The sequence below is a fragment of the Myxine glutinosa genome, chromosome 1, assembly GCF_964187855.1.
Source record: "Myxine glutinosa chromosome 1, kmMyxGlut1.1, whole genome shotgun sequence".
NCBI classification, from domain to species: domain Eukaryota; kingdom Metazoa; phylum Chordata; class Myxini; order Myxiniformes; family Myxinidae; genus Myxine; species Myxine glutinosa.
The window spans coordinates 121896568-121913038 of record NC_136261.1 but is presented as its reverse complement, the minus strand read 5'-3'; the positions used below and the strand labels follow the sequence as shown (position 1 = coordinate 121913038).

At 42.4% G+C, this 16471-nt stretch overlaps 1 protein-coding gene across 6 annotated transcripts in view; it reads left to right on the top strand.

The window, feature by feature from the left end:
• DNAJC24 (DnaJ heat shock protein family (Hsp40) member C24) overlaps positions 1 to 16471 on the top strand; it is a 70394-nt gene that overhangs the window by 32493 nt on the left and 21430 nt on the right. For all 6 annotated transcript variants that reach the window (XR_013623231.1, XM_078776608.1, XM_078776606.1 and 3 more), the window contains 2 exons: positions 7807 to 7945; positions 10557 to 10625. Coding sequence is in view for 5 of the 6 variants with exons in the window: in XM_078776608.1 (XP_078632734.1) it covers positions 7807 to 7945; positions 10557 to 10625 (208 nt within the window). In the remaining variant the exon portion in view is untranslated. The remainder of the gene's footprint in view (positions 1 to 7806; positions 7946 to 10556; positions 10626 to 16471) is intronic.

Genomic DNA, 16471 nt, shown 5'->3' with positions numbered 1-16471 from the left:
TATCTGCAAAAGGTGACTACTTTGCTGAGTCAAAAATTTAAATTCAGTTTTGTTAAACAAAATGATTCTATGATTTGTTTTTTATCTCCAATTGTTTATTTGTTCTATGCTTAATTTCAGAGTACATTGAGACATTAAACTGCGTAAATTTCAATAAGAACTGGAAAAATTGAGGTGTTCTAAAACTTTTGACCGGTAGTGTAAGTTACAACCTTTGGCCTGTTCTCATAACGTATAGCATCAAAATTACTTCGAGACCATGGTACCTCATGCTCAATTTCAATCACAACTCATATGTATGTCTGATGATGGAAAGCAACCAATTTTCACTGTCTAATGCCAGCTCTTCTTCATAAATTAGACCCCTTCCACCCCTCTTTACTCAAGTGAATTTTACTCAAACTATCGGGTTTCTTTGTCAATTAAGCTTTGTGTCACTTAACTTTGAACCATTTTCACTCCAAAAGGTTGAGCCTCTGACAGTGAAGCTTGTTTTTGGATTGTTAAGGAGTTAACGTGATGATGGATGCCTTTCCTACAGGTTATGATAACTGGGTGGCAAAGTGATTGGCATTAGTAGGTGGTTTAGTCATGAGGACAAGAGTAAGCTGCTTGTAACATTCGATTGTTGGAGAAACTTTGTGGGGAGATGGTCTTTATAACCCAAGCTGGATATCAAGCTGTTCTATTTTGTTGCAAATCCCTTTTGCCTCTCTTAAGTAATCGCTTGCCTTCTGAAATTGCACGCTAAGTGGCGCTCCTGTACCACACTTACACCTTTTGCCTTTGCTTGTCCTTAGGTGTCGACCCTTTATATGCTATTGTTAGATGAGTTTCCTGCAGCCTGCTTGTGTCACAAAGCCTTATGTGACACTGTGACCTATCCCTGAAAAGTGCACGCCATGCATAAATTCACCTCGGTGCAGTTGTGGCATCGAAAGGAAATTTGTTGCAAATTATAGTGTACGAGCTCATTTATTATTTTAACAAACTGCTAGTTAAGGCTGTTGGAGGACCTTGTGCATAAGTCGCTAGTAGCACAAAGATATTGGGAAACATCGGTGCAATTTTGCATGAATTTCAGGGGCATTCATAAACAATGGACAAATCAATGCGGCATACGGGATTGGATCCTGAAATTCCATCATCATGAGCTCGGTTCACAGATGGAAGCACCAAACAGAACCAGACCTAGCCCCCTCTTGCAGAAATTATTTATTTTAAGCGTCTTTGCGCGTCTTTGGGCTTCCTGAAAAGCGCTATATAAAATAAATGCATTATTATTATTATTATTATTATTATTAAGCATTTCAAAGAAAAGTAAATAATTTTGAATAGTCATCCTGTGAAGTTGATGTTGAATGGTCACATTTTGTGTTTTTAAAAGTACGTACATCGAATGAAGCTCAATTGTTTATATTACAAAATATAAACTTTCCCAGATGCTTTTCATTTAATTTGGAGGATAATGGTTTATATCTCCTGAAAAGGATCATGATGAATGATGACAGGCAATTCTATTCAATGATAGCTACCGTTTATATCATTCACCAATTCAAATGTCATTTATGGGTTATGTTCTATTTTGTTGTTTTCATTACCACCCGAGCACAAAGCAAAAAGTGGATTTTAGCAATATTGGTTCACTTTGTTTGTCTGTCTGTCTACAAACATCAGTTTATCATCGAGGAACAACTTAATTTCCATTGAATGTTCTATTTTGAACATGAATCAGAAAACCAACCTGTAGTTTAACAGAACTTTGGCTCTGAATTCGACCTGATTGTACGTGCGCACAGAGGAGTGAGTTAATGTCTTTACTCTGTTTACCTGTCTGGCAGTCAGTCAAATCAAGTTGAAAATAATTCCAAACAGGACACTTATTGTTTTTAAGGATGCCATAAAAGATACAAACACCAGGCACAAATAACTAATGCAACGTTATAAATAAAGTGGTGTAAAAGTCGGCGGTGGTCAACGGCGGTATGCTTCTAAAAACAACTTTTTACAACCTTTAAAATCTTTATTTTATTTCATTTGAATTATATACTTGAACACCGTAGAACACAAATCACCTTTTTGGCATTTTCAAAACGCTTCTGTTTAGCAGGACTAGGAAAAATATTACGGCATTTTTCGTCATCACGACCAATCAAATTTTCCGCTCAAAGACCCCAACCACGTCCTTGTTTCTCAAGTCTGTGTGGAGTAGGGTATTCTATAAACTCTATTTTACAAAGGTGTTGGTGTTATTGTTTAGTGTTATTTGAGGTGTTATTATTTGGTGTTACTTAAGGCGTTATTATTATTTTTATTTGTAAAGGTCATGTTGTTATTTACAATTCACAAATTTATATCTACCAGACCCAGGCACATTATGGTTGGATCGTCTGCTCTGAGTCTGAGCAATCGATGGTTTGATTCTAACCCTGGTCATACCAGACTATAAAAAATGGTACTTGCTGCTTCATGCTTGATTCTTAGAATTTCGAGAATAGAGCAAAGATAAACCCTGTGGGTTGGCATCGCATGCAAGCGGGCGGAGGGCGGTGCGGGGATGGGGCATGTTGGGTGATTTATCCCCAATTGCCCCACTTACTGCGGAAAGTAAAGTGACGTCACAAGATGGTGTCGCTGGTACCCAGATTGCATCGAGTCGGCTTTGTTGTCTAAAGTCAAATCCGATGTTATCTAATGTTTCTGACTATGTAACAGCTTCCCTAGGAGCCTTATAACCTGTAAAAACAAGAAAGACAAGCAGAGGTTGCGGACCCTTGCCAGAACGTGTTTTAGTGGTTTTTTTTTTTTACAGGCTTTTGTGTTAAAACAAATATGGCGGGCGAAACCATGACCTATGACGTCATCATTGGTTTTTTTTATTCTCCACCAATTTATCCCTAGATGACGCTCAACAAATTTCATCTTGATTGGATGAAGTTTTGTACTTGTCGAATTATGACGTCATAATGGCGGCACCTATGACCATCATTAACATGTTATTCCCTTTGGAGAGTTATTTACAATGAGTCGGGTCTCAATTTTTTCTATGCAGCGCTTTTGGAGATAGAGGTGCAAATTTTTTTCGGTTTTTCCAAGATGGTGCCCGTACCACGTGACATATGACGTCATAATTGTCATTAAAAAAATTATACATGTGGAGGTGCACCTAAGGTGAAAATTTCAAGTCAATTGGACCAACAGTTGCAGGGAAAATCGTATTTATTCTGTGTGGACAAACAAACAAACGGACAAACAAACGGATTCAAATGCAATAAGAAAAGTGGTCATCATTTTTCTACTGCACTATAAATTGACCCTGGGCAAGATTGTTGTTATAGACTCCATTTCAACCATATCTGCCTACAAGGCCAACTTCATGGCAGCATGGTGTGGAAGAATTCCTAGCATACTGCTCAACTTCCACCATGTGCCCTCTTAGCCTCACCTTTCCATCGGTGCTAAGCAAGGAGTGGCCAGGTGCTTTGATCCAACACGTGATTTATTTGAAAAAAAAAAATCTTTGCACCTTAAAGCGATTTGAATCCGGATGCTGCGATTTAAAGTACAATGGTCTAACCACAGTGCTTCCAGTCTGTCACCCACTTAATGACAGCAGCTAAAATTACGCTGTCAGAGAAACGCTCACCAACCCTTTTGTGGTCGCCCTCGGATATGCTTCCATGCTCTCCGAGCTCTGACTCAGCCTTACACTGCAGGCACTTCGCTAAAGAGTTTGTTAAAGGAAAAGGGGTAATGCATTGACCAGACATATTGTATGCGATATTATTGTTCTCCACAGCTCATCACGATGCGGAGCTTTCTGTGTATATGTAAGGATAAGGAAGGTGTAGAGCAAGAGCATGCATCATTATTGAAAAGGTTAATGGGAGCTAAGGTTGAGCATATTGTGGGGCAATTTACTCTTGCACGTGCATGTTTTCCTCTATTTGGTAAGGCTCATGGAGGAGCTTGTACACATGTTGGGATAAAAGCATTGGTGTATTTTTTTAAATGAATAAAAGGACATTAGTAGAGAATGGACGAATCAACACAGTATATGGGATTTGAGTCCAGGAATCTGAGATCCCAGCTTCACGAGCTGTATTCGGATCTGCACACCAACATGTTAACCAAAGTCGGCTTGATATTATTGCTTTAAGACTGGTGATCTGCTGCATTTTGATTGTAAAGTCATTTCTGAATGTAATATTTATTTATTCGCCTGAAAAAAATTATTTTTTTGTCATCATGGACCAAGTGTTGGCTTAGTGGTTAGGGTGCCAGCTTGGGATCATAAGATCCTGGGTTCGAATCCTGGTCGATCGCTGAATTAACACCAGGGGGGGTTGACTCAGCCTGTCATCCTTCCGAGGTCGGCAAATTGAGTACCAGTTCACTGGTAATTCCCTGTGTGTCGCAGGAGGCGACCAACAGGGTTGGCGGCAGGAAGGGCATCCGGCCATAAAACATTGCTTCAAAAAGGGGACCAAGGTGCCCGAAAAAGGCCAACCCCTGCTCAGTGGGGAAAAATGTCCTCTAAAGGTGGTTCTTCTTCTTCTTCTTCTTCATCATGGACCAAGTGATACATTATCCAGGTGGAATTTGCACCATTTTCTCCATTTGTCAATATAACAACCCATATTAAGTGGTTGATAAATTAAAATGGGAAATTAAATGGCTGCATAAATACAGAAGCTGTAGCAGTGAAGGTCATGCACTTTAAAACCTCGGGAAGTAATGTAAATGGTCATAGCGACTCCGTGACGGGCAATTGAGTCGGGTGTCATGTTGCTCAATTGTTGCTTTTGAGTTTTTACAACGACCAAAAATGTGGCTAAAATTGCTGCTGTACATCTAAGAGGGTTAAGGTTTGTTGTCGCCAAAAACACCCCATACAGTGTATTCACACCCTTCACTTTTTTCACATTTTGTTCTGTTACAGCCTGAATTTTAAAATTGATTAAATTGAGATTTTCTTTTGTCACTGAACTACCCGTTTGACCCCATAATATCAGTGGAATTTTTATTTTAGAATTTTTTACAAAATAATTAAAGATGAACTACAGAAATATCGAATTTACGTAAGTATTCAACCCCCTGAGTTTACATGAGTTTTACCTGAGTCAATTTACATTTACATGAGTCAATACTTCATACAAGCCACTTTGACAGTGATTACAGATTTGAGTCTTCTTGGGTATGTCTGTATTACCTTTGCACATCTGGATTTGGGGAATTTCTCCCATTCTTTCTTGCAGATTTGCTCAAGCGCTGTCAGGTTGGATGGGAAGCTTCGGTGAACAGCAATCTTCAAATCTTTCTACAGATTCTCAATGGGATTCAAGTCTGGGCTTTGACTGGGCCACTCAAGGACTTTCACGTTCTTGTTCTGAAGCCATTCCAGTGTTGCTTTGGCTGTATGCTTGGGGTCAATGTCCTGTTGTAATGTAAATCTTCGCTGCAGTCTAAGGTCTTTTGTATTCTAAAGCAGGTTCTCCTCAAGGATTTGCCTGTATTTGGCTCCCTTCATTATTCCCTCTATCCTTACAAGTTTCCCAGTCCCTGCCGCTGAAAAGCATCCTCATAGCATGATGCTGCCACCACCATGCTTCACGGTAGGGATGGTGTTAGATGGGTGATGAGCTGTGCTCGGTTTCCGCCAGACAAAGATCTACATCTTTGCATTGAAGCCAAAGAGTTCAATTATCATCACATCAGACCACATCACCTTTTGCCTCATGATCTAAGTCTTTCACGTGCCTTTTTGCAAACTCCAGGCATGCTGTCATGTGCCTTTTTCTCAGGAATGGCTTCCCTCTGGCCACTCTCCCATAAATCCGAGATTTGTGAATTTCTGCAGAGACTGTTGTCCTTCCAGTAGGTTATCCCATCTCAGCCAACAAACGCTAGTTCTGTCAGAGTGGTCATTGGGTTCTTGGTCACCTCCCTGACCAAGGTCCTTTTTGCCCAGTTTTTTTTTCCAGTGTGGTCTCATGGCCAGCTCTGCGAAGAGTCTTGGTCGTTCCGTATTATTTCCATTTCCCAATGATCGAGGTCACTGTGTTCTTGGGAACTTTCAACATTCGAGATATTGTTTTATACCCTTTCCCAGATTATGACTTCACAATTCTAGCTTGTAGTTATACGGACAGTTCCTTGGACTTCATGGTAGAGTTTCTGCTCTGATATGACCTGTTAACTGTGGGACCTTATATCGAAAGGTGTGTTTCTTTATAAATAATGTCCAATCAATTGAATTGGCCACAGATAGACCCCAATGGCATTGTAATAATAATAATAATAATAATACATTTATTTTGTATAGCGCTTTTCAAGAAACCCAAAGACGCTTTGACATAGTACGTAAAACAAAGACAAAAAAGACAAAAATACATAATTAAATAACCAAACAGAAAGGAAGGAGAAGATACGTCTGTAGATACATTGCAGATACATCTCAAGGATGATCAAAGGAAATTGGATGCATCTGAGCTCAATTTGGAGTGTCACAGCAAAGGGGTTGAATACTTATTGACTCAAGGCATTTCAGTTTTTTAATTTTAATTATGTTGTATATATGTGGACTTCAAAATAATCCACATTGACATTATGGTACATATTGTGTGGAGATGAATGACAAAATAAATCTCAATTTAATCCATTTTAATTTTCAGCTGAAACAATAAAATGTGAAAAAGTCTGAGGGGTGTGAATACTTTCTGAAGGCACTATAAGTGTGTTGCACGAATTCGAGAAAGCTCTTTTGTGTTTGGAAGAACTAAAACTTAGACGAGAAAAGAAACCTTTGGAAAGTGCGGAAAATCAGCAGCAGCGGAGAGGGACGCTTTGCTGCCTGCCTATCTCAAAGATGAGGAATTCTATGGCAGAAGGTAGAGTCGTCAGTGAAAAGATATAAAGGATTTCTCCAGAGAATCAGAGAGATCAGAGATTTTGGATGGTTAAGCAATTGGTTCACTCAGTTTGTCTGCTCTTTTGTCTACAAACGTCAGTTTATTTTGGAGGAACAACTTGGTTTCAATTTAATGTTATATTTTTAACACAAATTTGAACATGAATCGTAAAACGAACCTCGAGTGTAGCACTACTTTGTTCTCTGTTTGTCCCGATCACGCATGCACAGAGAGGAGTGAAAATAAATTCTAAAAAATGCCTGTCTGGAAGTTAAACAAAATTGAAAATAATTCCAAACAGGAAACTTACTGTTTTTAAAGACGTCATAAAGGACACAAACATCAGACACAATTAACTAATATAATGTGGTGAATAATGTGGTGTAACATACACCGCCTCAATGGCAGTAAACTTCCGCAATTGTTTACCTACGATCTTTGAAGTCTTTATTAATTTAAATTAAATGATATACTTGATCAATGTAGAACACAAATCCCCTTTATAGCACTTTCAAAATCCTTTCATTGAAGCAGTACTTGGACAAAATATTACTGCATTTTACATCATCACTACCAATATAATTTGCTGCTTATAGACCATGCCCATGTCCTTGTTTCTCAAGACAGCATGGGGTAAGGTGTTCTATGAACTCTGGTTCCCTTTGCCTAGCAATAGCAAAATTCCAATAAAACCTTGAACCCGATTCGTGTCTTCGTAGACGCTGGTAAAATTTTTATCTTGTTTTATTTGGCTAATTGAGTTTTGAAACAGATTTTCAGTACTTACTCTTTAATGGCGTCATCATTTCGAAATATCAGTTGTATTTTAAACAGTCGTTTGGTTGTTTTCATGCTTCTTCTAATGTGGCGATTGTCTTGCATTCTATACTGGCAGTGCCACCCAGACCGGCTTGGCCCAGAAGCATCTGATGACGAGCGTGTGGCTGGGCAGCAAAGGTTTGTGGAATTGCAGAAATCCTGGGAAACACTGAGCGACGCAGATGCCCGCCGTATGTATGATGCTCAGACGCGAGGTATGGAAAATGATTTGTGCTGTTTTCTTGCTCATTATGAAAACGCTGTCAAAGCGAGAAGTTTGAACATGGTGCCTTTGCTTTTTATCAGATATTGTCTTGGTTTTCTAAGTAGAGTTGGATGACAATATTATGTAAAAGAATGGGTGACCTGCGTTTCTTCAGAAGGATTATCTTACTACTAGCAGAAGTACCCGGCATTGCCGGGCGGGGGAGGGGGAGGGGGAAGGGGAGGGGAGGGGAACGGGGGGAGAGCGAGCCCCTTGGTAAAGCGAGCGATTTTTTTTGTCATAGCGTCATAGCGTTGATATCGTTCATAGCGTTCATAGCGTTTCATAGTGTTTCATAGCGTCATAGCGATTTTTTTTTTCATAGCGTCATAGCGTCATAGCGTTATATCGTTCATAGCGTTCATAGCGTTTCATAGCGTCATAGCGTCATAACGTCATAGCGATTTTTTTTTTTCATAGCGTCATAGCGTCATCACGTGATAGCTCTGAGCGAATCAGCGCCCACCTGCTCTGATTCCGTTGATTCCGTGCGCTGAAATGCGCTGAGGTAAATATGAATAAAAAATATGGATCGTCAAATATTTTGAGTTCGGCCATGTTCGTCCCAGGCTCAATGGCCATGTCTATGCCAAATATCAAGCACGTAAGCCTCTCCGTTTAGGAGTCTATCGGTAACATTACACACACACACACACACACACACACACACACACACACACACACACACACACACACACACACACACACACACACACACAACTGTGTTTTATATATATAGATTAATCACCAAATGTCCGTCCGTCCATTCGAAGGCACCGCAAAAACGGCTCAACCGATCGCAACGATATTTTGAGTGGGTATTCATGGGACCCCTGGGAGTAAAATAGGCTATATTGTTTTTCCAATTTTCCCAAGTTTTCCAGTTTTCCAATTTTCCAGTTTTTCCAAAACACGATGGAATAATATTTACCGACATGAACAGTGATGTGGCTTTTGTTGAAATTCTACAAATACTGTTTATTCTACGTACCAGGAGAGAGTAGATCGACTCCTCACGAACTCTTCCTATGTAAACGTGCGGCTCCGAGGTAACATGGCAGCGTGTGCAAAGCGACTGAGAAACAGGTGTAGCGGCCACTTCTGTGTTGCAGATTCGGTACGCACTCTCACACATAAACGTGCGACTGAGAAAGACGTGCAGCGGCCGCTTCCGTTTTGCAGAATTCAATCTTTTTTCAAAATGGGCGCCATGTGCTGTTTAGATTTTGATGATTTGCGTGTGATATGATTCAACGGATGTTTATATGAATCGTTTAAAATTTTAAAAAAGCCTTCAATTTCTGATATTTTGCCTTTTCATTTGGGTTCCCAATTGAAGCCCCGCCCATAGGGCGGGTACCGTTGCTAGTATCAGTAATATTACTAAAACAAATAATATTTATGGTTGACAATCAATTCAACTTGCCAAATACTGTTTGCAGAAGTTCTTTTTACTCCCGCCAGGGAGTAATGCATTCGATCGTGTCCGTCCGTGTGTGTGTTCGTGTGTTTGTGAACAAGATATCTGGAAAAGTTCTGAACGGATTTGGATGAAAGTTGGTGCGATGATTGCCCTTGGGATAAGGAAGAATTGATTAGTTTTTGGTGAAGCTCAGGATATTATTCCGGATCCAGGAATTTTCTTTGGGAATTTTATTGGGATTTTTTTTTTCTGTTTTACTGCATTAAAGCTTTTACTCTTATTCTTAAATGATGTTTTACAAAACGTATTATTCCAACTTGACCCACGGCGGGAGTATGTGCTCTACTGAGTGGCGTTGTAGTTTTGTATGCGGTACAAGGTTGTGAGATAGCATAATTGGCCGAAGGTGCGACTTCCGATGGCAGTCGGATGCATCTGCACTTACAACCACAATCACCAGAATATATTTGTCCAAGACTCAGGCTATTGATTTCATCTGTCGGTTAGAGCAGGAATTTGACCAGGACGCCTGTGATAGGTCACCGACACCTCGCAAACGACACCGTGAGATATTTAACATTCACTAACCAATGCCGGCAGACGAGACGCGCGGTTTCATGTCCATCCGAGGGATGGCACACACATTGATGAATCGCCGTGCCTGTGAAACTCCTGGATGACAGCTTAGAGCTAGGTCGAGATTTTAACTCAGGCAAGCTAGCTTTAATGCAAGTGTGCATACCTCTAGGCCATCCTGCCAGTCCTTTACAGAGGTGAATAAGATCTTGAAAGGGTGTCGTGGGAGGGAAGTGGGTGACAAAACTGATCCCAAATTTCAAGGCCTGCCATTCATTATGTTACATTGGATAAGATAAACTGTATGACAGTTGCATTCGTAAGCAGTGCAAGCCCAATATTAAGATGCAAAAGACAGAAAACAGAGGAGGTATTAGCATTTATGGCTTGAACACGTGCAGAAAGCCATCCGCCCACATGTGATGGCTGGGTAAAAGCAGGTAATTTAGTAATATTTCAGCATTGCTCACAACATGCTTTCAAAAGGGGGTTCTATTGTCTGTGACACACATTATACCGGTTGCAAGGGAAAATTGCTCTATTATCCTTTTTATTCCCACAGAGGAGGCATTGGCTCAGCCTTACCTCGTACATGCCAGGCTGTCTTTGGAAGATATGGAGTGGAACGAAGGTATGGCATGCTTATTGTGTAAACCGGACTATTTGTTGCCAGAAGGCAACCAAACATTTTTCCCCCTAAACACCATGTATTCCATATCATGATGGCCATTTGGCAAGAGTGGGAAATGCTTAACAGTCCGTGCTTGTCGCTACGGCATCTGGTGGGGTTCGCGCCATAGAGTACTGTAAAAGGCCCGGAAAAGCAAGCCAGGCCCGTGGCTGCGGCCTGGATGATAACAGCAGCCTGGCCTATTGAACTTGCATGCTCCTGTCTTGCATGTTTTGTTTGAAGCTGGTAATAGTTTGTCACTATGCTTTTTTATAGTATTCTTTCTGAGACCACTAGTTGAAGACAGGATATCATTATGAAACCTTTCTTTTCAGCACAATATCTAATTACAAAGAAAATAGGTAAATTACTAAATTTTGAGCAATGAAATTATTTGGAAATTAGCAATAGGATGGAGGATTTTATTTAATTTCTAGCCAAAGATATATGGCATAATTGTTCCATAGTTTTAATATCTGATACTGTATTTGTAATTTGCCACATTAGGCACTTTGCTTTGGAAATGACATTTTGCAAAAGCTGATTAGAATCTTCCAAGAATGAAATGCCATCTTTGGATGGGGTGAATCTAGGTGATATTTTGCGAGAGCATCTCATTTGACAGATTTGTAACTGTAGTATTAAAGATTATCTCCCAAAGGTGCTGCACCTCAAGCCTGCACAATTTGACAGTTCTAAATTGAAGGTAATCTTGAGTTTTTATTTATTTATTTATTTGTTTTTTCCCACAATTAAATACTTTTTTCTCTACTTCAGACTTTGTACAACTACTGGTCTCTGTTCTTCTCTATATATTTATATATACTGGCATATAAGACCCGTCGCTTCGCTGACGGGAACACCAATCTTTCCGTAATTGAAAAAAAAAGATTGTTGTCGTTTGGTATTAAAAAAGACATGAAATGAAAGAAATGGGGTCATAATGTAGGATTTGTATGTTTTGTATTCGTGGAGATTCGTGGAGATTTGGAATCAACATGGTGGATATAAAACATCTTTGTAGGGGGAGAGATAAGTGGTTATGTTTACTTCCTGAGAGTGGTTTCATTGAAATTCGATCTCAAGTTAACAAAGAAGGAATCCTGGGCGATCCGCTGCGGGTGCAGGGATAACCAACGTTAATCACGTTTAGAGGCTCACGTGTTGGCATTTGCAGTTTTGACACGCGTGTCCATGTACCCATAAAAGAAAAATTGGATCACAAACATTCCTGGGAGTTACCGGAATCCACCGTAGTTGGATTTATTGAAATCCGTTAATCTATTCTCAAGTTATAACACTACAAACAAACAGACAGACAGACATGGCTCTGAAGATATATATATATATATATATATATATATATATATATATATATATATATATATATATATATATATATATATATATATATATACTGGTATATATCAATTTATTGAAGGAATGTGCTTGCAGTTTATCAAAAGTGCTTAACCAAACCATACGATGAAACTTTAAAAAACCACAACACCATCATGTACCGTTTAAAATTTTTATTTTACAAACACACGCAACTTTTCAAATGATGATGATGTTGATGATGATGATTATTATGATGGTGATGAATTAAAATCACATGATTTCCTCGAACTCTGAGGATGCCCAAATGATGGTGCTGCAACGTCGTGCACTGAGGGAGAGGCAGTATAGGGAGCAGTTGAGGATGCTGGTGAGAACTCTGGTGAGGACGCTAGAAGGCGGCAGGAGAGGGCGCTGATGGTCTTGAGGTAGAGGGAGCAGGGTGGAAGAAATGTGTAATGGAGAGGTGCCTGACAGATTGCCGCAGGTTTCGATGCAGCTCTTTGTAGGGGAGCAGCACACCATCCAAGCCCCTCTTGAACTTGAGTTACCGCTCCATGACTGGGTCAGCATATTGCACCCTGTCGACAATCGCCCGCGTGTCCTGCAGCATCTCACCCAGGAACTGGACCGTGTGGTTGGACCTCAGCAACTCTCCCTCATCACTGCCCGCCTACTCCTCCTCAGAATCCTTTGAAATGGCCTGCAACTCCTCCTCAGTGAGGTCTTCGCCATGCGAGGCAATGAGATCCTCCAACTCCTCAGACTGCATGTTATCAAAGCCTTCCCTTTCCACCTGCCATGCCAACCCAACAAACACATTCCTCTCCTCCGTGTTATTGGAAAAGGCAGTAAAGTTTTTGACTGCCTGTGGCCAAAGGTTGTGCCAGCACGCGTTGATGGTGGAGGCTCTCACCTCATCCAGCGACTCTTTGATGACACAGATGCAGTGAAATCCTTCCAACACTGCCCGACGGCGAGCCCTGAGTCCCATCGCATCCAAAATGCGGCAAAAGGTGCGACGGGTGTAATACGTTTTAAACGTTGAAATCGCACCTTGGTCGAGTGGCTGGATCAGGGAGGTGGTGTTGGGCGGCATCACCTTGACGTTCGGGTGAGCCACGTCCTTGTCCGTGGGGTGGCTAGGAGTGTTGTCCAGGAGCAAGAGAACATTGAACGCAAGGTTTTTGTTCACCATGTACCTCTCCACCTGAGCGACGAAACAGTTATGGAACCAGTCCAGGAAGATTGCTGCCGTCACCCCCCAGGCTTTCCGGTTGGACCTCCAAAACAGGGGCAGAGTTTTCTTGTTCTTGCCCTTGAGAGCACGTGGGTTCAGGGAACAGTACAACATCATGGGTTTCAGGATTAAGTCCTCTTTTGCATTTGCGCAGAGGATAAGAGATTCCCGGTCCTTGGCAGCCTTGAATCCCGATGCTGTCTCCTCCCGCTTCGAGATGAAAGTTCTCGTGGGCATCTTTTTCCAGAAGAGGCCGGTTTCATCAGCATTGAACACGTGCTCTGGGAGGTATCCCTTCTTTTCGATCAACCTCGCGAGTTGAGCAGGGAACGTTTTTACCACCTCGTGGTCCGCGGAGGCACGCTCCCCTTTGAGTTTCACATTTTTCAGACAGTACCACTTCTTGAAACGATGGAGCCATCCCCTGCTTGCTGTGAATGAACTCACGCTTATTGTACCATCAACGCTCGGTGCATCACTCGTGCTGGCACCAGCCGTGCCAGCGCCAGCCAGATGATTGTAAATTCGTTTCACCTTTTTGCGAATGAGAGGTCCACTCAAAGGCATATTCTTCTGCGTGTTGTTCTCGATGCATATGCTGAGAGACTTCTCCATTCTTTGTATGTGGACATCCCAGACATGGGTGAACACCTTCTTAATCGTTGCAGTGCTCACTGAAACACTCTCACAAATTACCTTCTCATTCTTCCATATGTAGCGAACGGTGGATTCGTTGATGCCATAATGCCTGCCCACAGAGGCCGCAATCTCTCCTATCAAAAGCTGATCAAGCAGCTCCACTTTCTGGCTCAGGCTCATCACTTTCTTCTGCCTCTGGTAGTCAATGCATCCCCGGCACTGGTCTTGCGCTTTGGAGCCATGATTATGGCAGAGTGGCCAGACGGAAGCCTGTCCTCAGTGAAAGACACATGAAAGCCCACATAATCTTGTTTCTCACAGTCTGAGAGTCCTTTAGGTGCTTTTTTGCAAACTCCAAGCAGGCTTTCATGTGTCTTTCACTGAGGAGAGGCTTCCGTCTGGCCACTCTGCCATAAAGCCCAGATCAGTGGAGTGTTGCAGTGATGGTTGTCCTTCTGGAAGTTTCTCCCATCTCCACACAGGATCTCTGGAGCTCAGCCAGAGTGACCATCGGGTTCTTGGTCACCTCTCTTACGAAGGCCCTTCTCCCCCGATTGCTCAGTTTGGCCTTCAATGCAGCAGCAAAATTTTTTGTGGGCTTCCCCAGATCTGTGCCTCAACACAATAGTGTCTCTGAGCTCTGCAGGCAGTTCCTTCAGCCTCATGGCTTAGTTTTTGCTCTGACATGCATTGTCAGCTGTGAGACCTTATATAGATAGGTATGTGCCTTTCCAAATCATGTCCAATCAATTGAATTTACCACAGGTGGACTCCAATCAAGGTGTAGAAACATCTCAAATATGATCAAGAGAAATGGGAGGCACCTGAGCTAAATTTCAAGTGTCATAGCAAAGGGTCTGAATACTTATGTCAATGTGATATTTCAGTTTTTTCTTTTTAATAAATTTGCAAAACTTTCTAAAATCCTGTTTTCTCTTTGTCATTATGGGGTATTGAGTGTAGATTGATGAGGAAAAAAAAGAATTTAAATGATTTCAGCATAAGGCTGCAGCATAACAAAATGTGAAAAAAGTGAAAGGGTCTGAATACTTTCTGAATGCACTGTATACATATTGTTGTGTGACTACCCTGTGTGGTTAACACCGCAGGGTGACACAGATGACCAAACGAGCTCAACACTCCGAGGCGTTTAGTCATAATATAGCAGAGAATACGCGGTGGGGTGGGGAGGGAGGGGTGTGGGGGTTGGGGGGAAGGGGAGGGGGGAAGCCAAGGAGCTTACCTTCACGAGTCCACCCGACGTCCTCGACCTCGCAATAAATCAACTCAATCTGACACGGAATTAAAATGTACAAAAATACCGAATTTATTAAAGAAAATGTCGGTAACAAAGATAACACGATAAAACTATTTTCATAATTGGAGCGCTGCCACACATACCCGAATACAGACAAAGGGAAATATAACTGAAAAATAAATATGCGTTGTTTGTGGCACTTATCTCCAATCGGCTCTTGAATCTCATCAGGAAGTGTCAGGCCCCGAGCGTGCAAATCGGACGTGGCAAAATACGCTCGTTGGCGCGATGTAGGCCTCCCGCGCGGCCTGCTCACTCCTGGCTCTGTGCGCGAAGCGAATGGCCTTGGCGTGCAACTCGCTCTTCCAGCCGCACTTGTCCTCACAATCTCTGCACGGGAAACCGCTGTTCAGGGTCTTCCTCCTCACAACAACTAGCAAAATGTCGGAACACGACCGTTCACCACCAGATCAAAAACTACAAGGGCCAAGAGGACGTTGATGCTGAAAGAGATAAAATGTCGATGCTGAGAGAGATAAAATGTCGATGCTGAGAGAGATAAAATATCGATGCTGAGAGAGCCAAAATGTCGAGGTTGAGAGAGAGCTTTTCGGCGACCGTTCACCATCAAAGTCCGGACCCAAGAGACAAAATGTCCGCTGCTCCACCTACAGTCATGTGAAAAAGTAAGTACACCCCATGTAAAGTTTTGACTTTTTCAACATATTTCAACATACAGCTATTTGATCTTCATTTCAAAAATATTGATAGTTAAAGGTGATATTGAAGGAGCTGTGCTCCAACGCGAGTCGAAGGAATTGACGCGACCAAAGACGGAAATTCGTCCGAGTTGCTTTAATGTACGTATCAAACTCGGGTACTCTGAAAAGCCCGTTTATCGGGCAGCAATATATATACACATTTATGCCGGAGCGTTTGCCTGGGAAAAGCGAGACCGGGCATGCCCGGGTGTCAAGGGCGAGTCCTGGAAAGGCGAGTCTGGACCTGCCCGGGCGTGCTGGACGAGGCCTGGCAAGTCGAGAGCGGGCATGCCCGGGCGTCCTGGACGAGCCCTGGAAAGGCGAGAGCGGGCATGCCCGGGCGTTCTGGGCGAGCCCTGGAAAGGCGAGAGCGGGCGTGCCCGGGAGGTTCGGGCGAGCCCGGGAACAGCGAGTTCGGGCATGCCCGGGAGAGGCGCGTCTGGGCCCGTCCGGACGAGCCCGGCATGGCGATTGCGCCCTGGCCGCGTCCTGGCAGGTGCAAGGCGATTGTGTACACCCAGCGGTAACCGCTACACACGCCCCTCCAGAATCGACCTGCACCGGCAGGGTC